The 12606-nt window shown below is 35.6% G+C and overlaps 1 protein-coding gene across 6 annotated transcripts in view; it reads right to left on the minus strand.

Annotated features, from left to right (window-relative positions):
• The window catches only part of SNX14 (sorting nexin 14), a 74792-nt gene that overhangs the window by 38480 nt on the left and 23706 nt on the right, over window positions 1-12606 (minus strand). For 4 of the 6 annotated variants that reach the window (XM_055329803.1, XM_055329802.1, XM_055329801.1 and 1 more), the window contains exons 8-12: window positions 5395-5551; window positions 4086-4161; window positions 3078-3122; window positions 2906-2986; window positions 2288-2402 (exon numbers count right to left, since the gene is read on the minus strand). In XM_055329803.1, the coding sequence (XP_055185778.1) occupies window positions 2288-2402; window positions 2906-2986; window positions 3078-3122; window positions 4086-4161; window positions 5395-5551 (474 nt within the window). Of the gene's footprint in view, window positions 1-2287; window positions 2403-2905; window positions 2987-3077; window positions 3123-4085; window positions 4162-5394; window positions 5552-12606 lie in introns of those variants that run through there. The other 2 variants (XM_055329800.1, XM_055329804.1) reach the window with 2 other exon arrangements.

Below are 12606 nucleotides of genomic sequence, written 5' to 3' on the forward strand. Positions count from 1 at the left end.
CTTAAGGAAATGTACAAAAAAGCTTATAGAACTAGTAAGTGAATGTAGCAATGGTACAGGATACAGAGTCAATATGCAAAAGAATCCATTCTATTTCTGTACATTAGCCACAAATCTAAAATTATTTTAAATACCACATGCAAATACCTCCAAAAACATAAAGACCTACAGTGAAAACTATGAAACATTATAGAGAGAAATTAAATAAGGCTGAAATGAAATGAATGGAAAAATATTCCATGTACATACACTGGAAACCAAATACTGTTGAGATGGCATTACTCCCTGAGTTAATCTATACAATAGATTTAATGCAATTCTAAAAAAAAAAAAAAAAAAAAAAACCTACAAACTAGGCTTTGTGTGCGTGCATATATGTATGTGTATCCATGAGCATGTATGTGCGTGTGTGTGTGTGTGTGTGTGGAAATAGGCAATTTGATTCAAGACATCCTATGTAGTCACAGTAATCAAGACTGTGGTATTGGTCAAAAATCGGACATATGAATCAATGGAAAAAAAGAGAATCCAGACACACATATATGGTCAAATAATTTAACAAGATGCCAAAGAAACTCAAGATGGGAAAAAAAATTCCTCTTAAAAAAATCAGTATCAGAAAAACTGGATATCCATACCCATAGGAGGGAAAAAATGAACCTCCACCCCTACCTAATATCAACATGAAAATATTTCAAGATCACAAACCTACATGTAAAATATAAAACTATAAGGCGTCCAGAGAAAAATGAGCAAATATCACTTTGACTTAGGTTAACAAAGATTTCTAATAGAAGTCTCTGAAAGCACTAACCATAAAATTAAAAATATATATTGAATATCATCAAAATTTTAAAATTCTACTCATTAAAATAAAATGAAAAGACAACCCATAGTCTGGAAGAAAATATTCTTATTATTTATTTCTGACAAAAGACTTACATCTAGAATATATAAAGAACTCCTATAATTTAATGACAAAAAGAAAAACAATTCAATAAAAAAATAAGCAAAAGACTTAAACACTTCCACCATACAAAGATAACTGAATGACCAATAAGCATATGATAAAATGTTCAACAGCAGTCATTAGAGAAATGCAAATTAAAAGCACAATAGGATACCACCACACACCCACTAAAATGGCTAATATTAAAAAGACAAAACCACCAAATTTTGATAAAGGTATGGAGCTACTAGAATTCTCACACATTTGCTAGAAAGAGTAAAAGAGTACAATAACTTTGGAAAACAATGTGGTAATTTCTCATAAAACAAAATATATATCTACCCTGTGACCCAGTAATTCTACTTCCAGTTATTAAACATACACTCAACAGAAAGCCTTATACAGGATTGTACAGAGCGATTTTATTCATAATAGCCCAAACGTGAAAGCAGTACAGATATACTCATCCATAAGAGGAATGAATTAAAACAAAAATAAAAACAAAACAAAACCATGGTACACTCATACAAAAGACTACTACTTAACACTAAAAAAGAGCAAACTATTCCTCTATACAACATGAACCAATCTTAAAAAGCATTATCCTGAATTAATGAAGCCAGGCACAAAAGAGCACATACAATGTACTCCATTTATATAAGGAAACTGTACAGTCAAAACTAATCTGTGGCAAGAGAAATGAGACCTGTGACTGCTTGGGAGGAGTGGGAGTGTTTGGGAAGGGTCCTAACTTTCTGGGGGTGATGATAACGTTCTATATCTTGATAAAGGTGTAGGTTACACCGATGTATAGATGTGTCAAAACTCATCAAACTTTGCATTTAAATTCTTTTTTTTTAATTAATTATTTATTTATTTATGATAGTCACAGAATGAGAGAGAGGCAGAGACACAGGCAGAGGGAGAAGCAGGCTCCATGCACCGGGAGCCCGACATGGGATTCGATCCCGGGTCTCCAGGATCGCGCCCTGGGCCAAAGGCAGGCGTCAAACCGCTGTGCCACTCAGGGATCTCCTGCATTTAAATTCTGTGAGTTTCATTGTGTAAATTATATATCAATTTTTTAAAGTTATATTTAAAAATAAGTCAGTTGGTTGAAGTTAGTTATAACTTATGTTCCGATCTGGAAAGGAGTGGACACTTAAGAGACAACTCAAAGATGCATTTAGATTTTCTAGTAAAATGAAATTTAGTACAATGACACATGACAACTACAAAATCAGATGTGATCTAAACATTCAAATGTATTTACAGTATATAACAAATACATTAAAAAGTGTAAAAATGACTTTGGTAAAGTGCACAGGTAAGCCTCACCCACAGTCAGACATATCTGCAATACATGCACCGCTCCTTCTTGTTTCAGAAAGTTCATAAAACGAAATAAGAGATCTTGCTGTTCTCTGATTTGCTTCAATTCTAACTTCAGCACCTTGATACAATATGGGAGAAGAGTAAGTCAAGTCCATATATCAACACTGATAAAATAGTTTATATCAAAAATAACAGGGGAGCCTGAGTGGTTTGGTCAGTTAAGTGTCTGCCTTCAACTCAGGTCATGATCTCCAGGTCCTGAGATCAAACCCCACGTCAGACTCCCTGTTCAGCAGGGAGTCTGCTTTTCCTCCCTCCTCTGCCCCGAACCCCCTACTCATGCTATCCCTCTCTCTAATAAATAAATAAAATCTTTAAAAAATAAATAAGTAAAAATTTTTTCTTAAAGATTTTATTTATTCATGAAAGACAGAGAAAGAGGCAGAGACACAGCAGGGGGAGAAGCAGGCTCCAGGCAGGGAACCCAATGTGGGACTCGATCCCAGGACTTCGGGATCATGCCCTGAGCCAAAGGCAGATGCTCAACGACTTGAGCCACCCAGGTGCCCCAAGTAAATGAAAATTTTAACAATAATATACATTATTGCTAAAAATACTTACAGATGGCTTTTTATTTCTAGGTTCTGCAAATTTCTGCAAGAATGGAACCAAAGGGGAAGGCAGTTCAGTTGCTTTCTCAGGCTATGAAGAAAGAGAATTTATTAATTCAATAAAAGTATCATATGCTTTGACAGATATGAATCAAAATTCAAAGTTAATACTCAATACTCACTGGACTGTCATCTATGAAGATGATAAGTAAATGATTCACAGTATCCTAATGGAAAATAATACACATAGGTCAAACTAATTCTATTACTATATTCTGCCCAAAATTCTCAAAACTTTCTGCATATTGTGAAAGTTTCTAGAAAAATAAAGAAACAAATGGAACAGTGGCAAAGCAGTTGTACATATGTAACATAGAGGCACTTTAAAAAATCTGCAATGTAGGGGATGCCTGGGTGGATTAGTTGGTTGAGCATCTGACTCTTGATTTCAGCTCAGGTCATGATCTCAAGATTGTAGGAATGAACCCCATGCTAGGCTCCACACTTAACAGGGAGTCTGCTGGGATTCTCTTTCCCTCTCCCTCACCCTCTACCCCTACCCCAGCTCATGCTTATGCTCTCCCTCTCAAATCAATCAATCTATCTTTAAAAAAAAATGCAATGCAGGGCAATAAAAAGAAAGTGGGCAAAGAAAAAGTTATTCTAACTTCAGCATTTAAAATGTTTATAAATTAGTCCTGCTTCTTCAAAATTGTACTGGTTCAAAAGTAAAAACAACTCAAGTGGCAATGGATGAATAAATAGCAAAATATGGTATATACCTACAATGGAATATTATTCAGTCTTGATGAGGCAGGAAATTCTAATATATGCTACAAAGTGGATGAATCTTGGGGACATTATGCTAAGGGAAATAAGGCCGTCATAAAAGACAAATACTGCATGGACACACTTATACAAGGTACCAGGAAGAGTCAAATTCATAGAGATAGAAAGTATGGTAGTAGTTGCCAGTATATAGGAAGAAGGAAGAATGGAGAATTACTATTTAATGGCTACAGAGTTTCAGCTTCGTAAGATGAAAAGAGTTCTAGAGATGGGTAGTAGTGATGGCTGCTCAAAAATGAGTGTATTTAATACCACTGAACTGTATGTACAAAAACATTTAAGATGATAAACTTGATGTTACAGTATTTTACCACAATTTAAAACCATTTTTTAAGCCTTACTGGATCAGCTAGGAAATCCAAAGAAGGAAGGAATACCGAACCAGAAAGGATCTCTCTTAAAAGCAAAGTCAGGGATCTGGAAAAACAAACAATATTGTACATATTTAGTGATTTACATCCGTTCTTACCTGGAGATCTCACTAAAATGCTGACTATGATCCAGTAGATATGTCCCCCCAGATTCTGAATTTCTTTAAAGTTCCCAAATAATGCTCATTTACGCTAGTGGTTCACAGACCATACTTGGATTCCTGAACTGGCTAAAAGAAGTACTGTTTAAGAGAAAAAAAAATTTCCTTAACAGGAGGGATTTGGATGAGGATTAGAAAACATCCCCACCTCAGAATATTTAAAATATTTAATACATTTTTAAATTAATGTTTAAAGCAAGTAAGTTTTTAATAGTCTAATACATTTCATAATTATAATATTTAAATATTATACATTAATCTGTTCAAATAAAAATATTTTCATTAAAATATTTAAAATACTAGTATTTTTTGATACAAATTTTATGTTATGAATAAAATAAAGTAATATTTAAAGTACATTACTGCAGGGAATGCTTGGATGGCTCAGTCAGTACAGTACATGCAACTCTTGATCTAGGAGTTTCTAGATCAACTGGTAAGTTCACATCCCACTTTGAGTGTAATTACTTAAAAATAAAACTTAAATAAATAAAATTTAAAAGTACATCACTAAAAATAAGCCATGGTTTCTCCTCTAAGAATTATCAGGGTGAAAGTAATGAGGTAAGTTTATGGAATAATCTAAACATGTTTCTACCAGAAAAAGGATGGTCTAGATCAATTCTAATTATTCTTCAGAGGTATAACCTTAAAACACAAACTTTGTTTAGTTTGTTCAAAGTTTTCTGTTACTGAGTCAGAATGTTTATGTCTTCAAAATGGAAGACAGAGGAATTAACAAAGTATAATGATCTCAAATTTAAGAAAAGCTAATTTTTAAAAAAAAATTTAAAAAAAGAAAATGAATAGTTCCTATTTGATTAAAAAAAAAAGAAAAGCTGATTTTATTCATATTTATCTTGATTTCCTTCATATTTATCTTGATTTCCCAAGATCACTTCCCCCTCAAAAAAACTCTAAGTAACACAACACATCATGAGTGCTTAGCACCTAAAATGGCATTTTAAGACCTGACAAATTATATTTCTTAAATGCAAAGTTACTCACATCACAGGTTCATCTCAAGTTTTAGTATACTCCTATTATGATCAAGAATAACAATATACATATGGCATGGTATGCAAATACTGCTATGACATTTTCCAGACTATTTATACCTGCAGTCTGTTGCTTTAGGAGGTAAAATATAAGGAAAAAGTAGTTCAGTAAGTTTCCTTAAATAGTGTAATTCATCTCTTCGGCTCCTCAAAGCCACATGAAGCTCTGGACCATATTCTTCTAAAGCAGCTTGCTGTAAAAACTCTGTATTTTCTACTATAAATAGAGATAAAATAAATAAATAAATATTGAAAGAAGTTAAGCAACACTAAATAACTTCAGCCATTTCTACTAACCAACAGTAAACCATTTACACAGTCATTCCTTTCCTAGCCCTCCTTTCTTTCCAATATGTATTCTACTGGGAAATTTTTTACAAACAGGATATAAGAGTAATAATTTTCCTCCTTGCCAGAAGTTTTTTTTTTTCTGCCAGAAGTTTAATTGATAAATTAAAAATTTGATAAAAAGACCTTTCCCCATGGCAAACAAGAATTTTAATTCATATCACTACTTTGCAAATGATATTAAACAAAAGCAAATATTTATTCTGAAAAGTGGAAAAAACTATAGACAACTTCTAGCACATATAAAACTATTATCAGAAGTTATACCTTGTTCATCTTCTGCAAACACACATACACACACACACATACACACACACACAAACCCTGTTAAAATTCTTTGTCTCTGCTTTCATATTTAAATCATTCAGGTAGGGATGCCTGCGTGGCTCAGTGCTTGAGCATCTGCCTTTGGCTCAGGCCATGATCTCCAGGTCCTGAGATAGAGTCCTGTGTCGAGTTCCTCTCAGGGAGCCTGCTGCTACCTCTGCCTACGTCTCTGCCTCTCTCCCTGTGTCTCTCATGAATAAACAAAATCTTTAAAAATAAATAAATAAATCATTCAGGTAAACTTTTAAAGCACTTATAGTATAAAAACTGGCTTCTTAGGTTAAGTTCTAGGTCTTCTGTTCAGAATATAGGACATAAGAGATACGGAACTGTTTATGGCATAAGTCCTATGAAGAGATAAATTACTTAATAAATATTAACTGATGATAAAACTTACATTAAAAGAAAGCTTTCAGAGTGCCTGGGTGGCTCAGTGGTTGAGCATCTGCATTTGGCTCAGGTTGTGATCCCAGGCTCCTGGGATTGAGTCCCGCATTGGCTCTGCCTATGTCTCCGCCTCTCTCTGTGTCTCTCATGAATAAATAAATAAAATCTTTTTAAATAAGTTAAAAAATAAAAGAAATTAGGACAGCCCCGGTGGCTTAGCAGTTTAGCGCCACCTTCAGCCAAGGGCGAGATCCTGAAGACCCAGGATCAAGTCCCACGTCGGGCTCCCTGCATGGAGCCTGCTTATCCCTCTGCCTGTCTCTCTCTCTCTCTCTCTCTCTCTCTCTCTATCTATCTATCTATCTATCTCTATCTCTCTCTCTCTCTCTGTGTGTGTGTGTCTAATAAATAAATAATCTTTAAAAAAATAAAAATAAATAAAAGAAATCTGTTTTAAAAATTTTTATTTATTTATTCATGAGAGACACAGAGAGAGGCGGAGACACAGGTAGAGGGAGAAGCAGGCTCCATGCAGGGAACCTGATACGGGACTCGATCCTGATACTGCAGGACCACGCCCTGAGCCGAAGGCAGATGCTTAACCACTGAACCACCCAGGCATCCCTAAAAGAAATTTTTCTTCAAAGGCCAAGTATTAAACTAGTATTTTAGAAAGACAGTTGAGGGGTGGGCAGTGGGAAAGGGCAGAGGAAAAGGGAGAGCTTCTAGAGCAGACTCTGCTGAGTGTGGAGCCTGATGCAGGGCTTCATCTCATGATCCTGGGATCATGATCAGAGCCGAAATCAAAGGGTCAGAGACTTAGCTGCCTGAGCCACCCAAGTGCTCCAAAATAGTATTTTAACTTAAATGTAATAGTATTGTCACTCTTTTTTACACACCTCAAAGACATGGAAGAAAACAAGTCATGCTTTCCCCTATTTGCACTTTGTGCCAAGTTTAAACCATGGAGTCTATGAAAGGAATATTAATTGTAATTCAATGGCATTTGACTATTTTCTTCTATTTTTATTTAAAGAGGATGCCAAGCACATTAACCCCAAAAAGCCAATATATACATTCTAATAGTGTGAGTAGTAAGAAGGTAAATGAAGGGTACCTGTGCCTGAGATACAAAAGAATGACTGGTAAAGATGGATGTAGTTTTTACAAGAAATGCATTTTATTTCATAGTTATGCCATTATTTACTAAGCATTTTCTCCAAGAATTTAGAGCACAGACCTTTTAAAAATTTGTCATGAGCCAGAATATAAAATAAGACTAAGCCATGCTAAATTCCAGCTATACTTAACTAATATGATCTGGAACAAATGATATAAACCCTATGAGCCTCAGTTCCCATAGCAATAAAGAGTAGATATAAGTAGATATAAACACTGAAAAGTCACCATGCAAAGTGAATAAAAATTATAACATTCAATGTGATTAAGCATTCACACACAATATATAAATTAAAAAACCATTTTGGAATCTATTCAACATCTGTCAGACATGAAAGCTTTTTGTAGCTCTAGATAATGAGAAAATAATCAACCAAAAGATAAAAAAGAATATAGGAAAAAAAAAAGAATATAGGGGAGGAAAATTGTAATTAAGAATATAAGCAAAATATAGATGCTGGAAAACAGAGCATGGATTAATTCCCACTAATCATCAGTACATCTACTGCCTAATCATTTAGCAGTTTCCAACCAAAACAGGAAAGGTCTTCAGAATCCATGACAAAGAGATATCTTTAGGATGAAAAACTGGAAAGTAAGGTCCTTCTGCGCAATTTACTATTAATTTAAATTAAACCAGTGCAGGGCACCTGGGTGGCTCAATCAGTTAAGCATCTGACTTTGGCTATGGTCATGATCCCAGAGTTCTAGGATCAAGCCCCATGTCAAGCTCCCTGCTCAGCAGAGAACCTACCTTTCACTCTCCCTCTACTACTCCCCCTGCTTGTAAGTGCTCTCTTCCTCTTTCTGACAAATAATCTTTTTTAAAAAATAATTAAACTACTACTTCTAATGTGTATACATTCAGTATTTCTTTTTTTTCTTTTAAGATTTTTATTTATTCATGAGAGACACAGAGAGAGAGAGGCAGAGACACAGGCAGAGGGAGGAGCGGGCTCCATGCAGGGAGCCTGACGTGGGACTCGATCCAGGGTCTCCAGGATCAGGCCCTGGGCTGAATGCGGCACTAAACCACAGGGCCACCTGGGCTGCCCACATTCAGTATTTCTAAGAGCTACAACAGTACATACACAGACAGAAAACGATGATCTAATCCCTATTCTCAAGAGACAAGATTGCAAAGAAAACACAGAGAGTAAAAGGAATATGAATGAAGAGATAAACCTTTAACTTCTGAACAATGCACAATTGTGAGGCCAAAGAATTTAGAAAACAAAACCATGCATTAAAGTAATGAAAATTCAAAAACCTGAAAACCGTTTTTTATAAGTCTATCTAATTCACTGTTGCAATATTTAGAATGCCAGGACATGTGAATAAAATAAAAGCCCATCTAATCTCAGGCCTTTTAATTCTATGAATCTCATTAACTACAATGTTATTAATTAATCAAATCTAGCATTTTATGGTGATTTTATAGTTGGGAACCATTTTTTGCATTAATAGTACCAAGTTAGCAACTCCCCCCTTGTAAAGACTCAATAATAAGCTTCAAACTAAAATAATAAATTTCATATATATATATATATATATATATATATATATATATATCACCACTCTGTTAGAGATAAAAAAAAATGGAGGAATTTTATTTAAACTGATAATTCAGCTAAAAATAAAAGGTGTCTCCATTTACTCAGAGCCTGTGTTAAAAGTATCTATCTTTAGAAAAACGACTAGATTAAAAATACTTCTCCCACATAAAAACCAGCACATAAATGTTTACAGCAGCTTTATTCATAAGTACCCAAACTTGGAAGCAGGCAAAATGTCCTTCAATAGGTGAATGGATAAATAAACTGTGGCATATCCATACACTGGAATATAACTGAGCAATAAAAAGAAATGAGCTATTGAGCCATGAAAAGACACTGAGGAGCCTTAAATCCGTATTTTTAAATAAAAGAAGGAAGTCTGGAAAGGCTATAGTATGATTCTAACTACATCACATTCGGGAAAAGGCAAAGCTGAGCAGACAACAAAAAGATCAATGGTTGCCCGAGGTTCATGAAGGAAAGAGGGAGATGTCTGTGTGAAACACAGGGGATTTCTAAAGCAGTGAAACTATTCAGTAATGGCAGATAGATGGCATTATGTCAATATTGGTTTATCAAAAGTAACAAATATAGCAACTAATACAAGATGTTAATGGGGAAAAGATGAAGATACATGAGCACGCTCTATATATATATCTATATTTCCTGCTCAATTTTTCTATAAATTTAACCTGCTCTAAAAAGTAAAATTTACTGAGCACCTGGCTGGCTCAATCAGTGGATTGGGATTCTTGATATCCAAGTTGTGAGTCTGAGCCCCATATTGTGGGTAGAGATTACTTAAAAATAAAATCTTTAAAAATAATAATAAATTTACTAATAAAATCCCCACTTTTTCTGTTTTGTTTCGTTTTTTTAAGAATTTATTTCTGTATGTGAGAGAGAGAGAGAAAGAGAGCATGTGCACACATGGAGAGGGGCAGAGGGAGAGGAAGTAGCAGACTTTCTACTGAGCAGTGAGCCAGATTTGGGGCTGGATCCCAGGACCTTGGAATCAACCTGAGCCAAAGGCAAATGCTTACCCAACTGAGACACCCAGATGCCCCTATGGGTTTTCTGGTTGTTTTTTTGTGGGGCTTGGGGGGGGGGGTTAGAATTTATTTATTTGACCAAGAGAGACAGCAAGACAGCACAAGCAGGGGGAGCAGTAGGCAGAGAGAGAGGGAGAAGCAAGCTCCCCAATGAGCAAGGAGCCCGATGTGGGGCTCAATCCCAAGATCCCGGGATCATGACTTTAGTCAAAGGCAGAGGCTTAACCAACTGAGCTACCCAGGCACCCCAAATATTTTCCTTTTTTTTTAAAGATTTAATTTATTTATTCATGAAACAGACAGAGAGAGAGAAGCAGAGACCTAGGGAGAGGGAGAAGCATGCTCCCCATGGGGAGCCTGACGTGGAATTTGATCCCAGGACCCCGGGATCACAACCAGAGCTGAAGGCAGATGCTCGACCACTAAGCCACCCAGGCATCTCCCAATTTTTTTCTGATAGTAAAGTAGCCTTGACAAAATGGCTCTTATAAGATCATTGCTATCTTCAAGTTTGTTTTTATCAGTGACAGGATAATGATATTTGTTAATTTTTTTAAAGATTTTATTTATTCATGAAAGACATAGTGAGGGGATCCCTGGTGGCTCAGCAGTTTAGCACCTGCCTTCGGCCCAGGGTGTGATCCTGGAGACGCGGGATCGAGTCCCACGTCGGGCTCCCTACATGGAGCCTGCTTCTCTCTGCCTGTTTCTCTGCCTCTCTCTCCCTTTCTCTGTGTATTTCATGAATAAGCAAAATCTTAAAAAAATAAAAATAAAAAAAGACAGAGAGAGAGAGAGAGAGAGAGAGAGAGAGAGGCAGAGATATAGGCAGAGGGAGAAGCAAGCTCCTCACAGGCAGCCTGATGTGGGACTCAATCCCAGGACTGGAATCACACCCTGAGCCAAAGGCAGACGCTCAACTGCTAAGACCCCAGGAGTCCCAATATTTGTTAATTTTTATTCAACAATTAAATCACACATATTCAAACTCTTTTTAACTATTTTGAAGGTAAAACTACTTTTAGCTGTTATTAAATGATAAACACAGAAAAAATCTTAAATATATACATAAAATTTGAAATGCTTCTCATAACTGAAGAATTATTCATACCAAAAAACAAACTAATAATTTGATTTATTTTGACTTCAACTCTACCTAGAACACAATTTCCCCAAATGAACTGCTTATATTAACTGATATTATGAAGGAGGGAATATTGGTTCTGTACTCAAACCAATTTGGGGTATGGGAAATTTAAAGCTACTTAAATAGTTAAAGATATATATATATATATATATATATATATATATTTTGCTACAGGACTACTCAGAGATTTTGGTATGCTAATATTTACTGGGAATTTCCAGAAGGGGAATATAATACATAGTAATTGTCAGAAAATAAGACCATGAAACCTCTTCTACACAGTTACATACATGGAATAGTATGTAGCACTGACAAAGAATACCAAAAGCACTGGGAAAACACTGACAAAGAATACTAAATGCAAACACAAGAAAATCTGTTTGTTTGTTTGTTTTAAGATTTTATTTATTTATTCATGAGAGACACAGAGAGAAAGGCAGAGACATAGGCAGAGGGAGAAGCAGGCTCCCCAGAGGGAGCCTGATGTGGGACTCAATTCCGGAATCCCAGGATCACTCCAAGAGCTGAAGGCAGATGCTCAACTGCTAAGCCACCCAGGTATCCCGGGAAATCAGTTTTGCAGAGAAAGTATAGAGCATCAATGTAATTTTGTTAAAAAAAATAAAATAAAATCAGTTTGATCTAAAAGCAAGACAAGTCCCAAATGAAGATTTCATTCATTCAATCAGAAAGCATTTGCTGAATGTATGCTACACGCAAACCATGACCATAAAAAGGCCGGGACATTCACAAAAAACTGCAAATGGGTGATCCCAGCCAACACATAAGAGTGAAATATAAGAGTAAATCAAAATATTTGACTAGAAAGTATTTATTTATTTATTTTTAAAGATTTTATTTATTTATTCATGAGAGACACAGAAGAGAGGCAGAGACACAAGGCAAAGGGAGAAGCAGACACGATGTGGGACTTGATCCCGGGACTCCAGGATCACGCCCTGGGCCCAAGGCAGGCACTAAAGCGCTGAGCCCAGGCATCCCCGACTAGAAAGTAGACTCCATAACAGAGTCGCTAAATTTTTTTTTTAGTAGAGATAACATGAGAATTGTGGTATTGTGAAATTAACATTGTAGCAATGGGCTGGAATAGGGCAAAACTGTTGAAATCATTAAGAAGAGAAAGGGGGGAAGAGATGAGAGATAACTCAGAAGGAATAATAAAGGTAACAGACTATCACTTAAAAGAAGATGACAGTCATCAATGATGACAGTCAAAAGTTAACTATATTTGAATTTTCATAGATTCCTGAGTTTT

Source organism: Nyctereutes procyonoides, unplaced genomic scaffold (assembly GCF_905146905.1).
Source record: "Nyctereutes procyonoides isolate TBG_1078 unplaced genomic scaffold, NYPRO_anot_genome, whole genome shotgun sequence".
Taxonomy (NCBI): domain Eukaryota; kingdom Metazoa; phylum Chordata; class Mammalia; order Carnivora; family Canidae; genus Nyctereutes; species Nyctereutes procyonoides.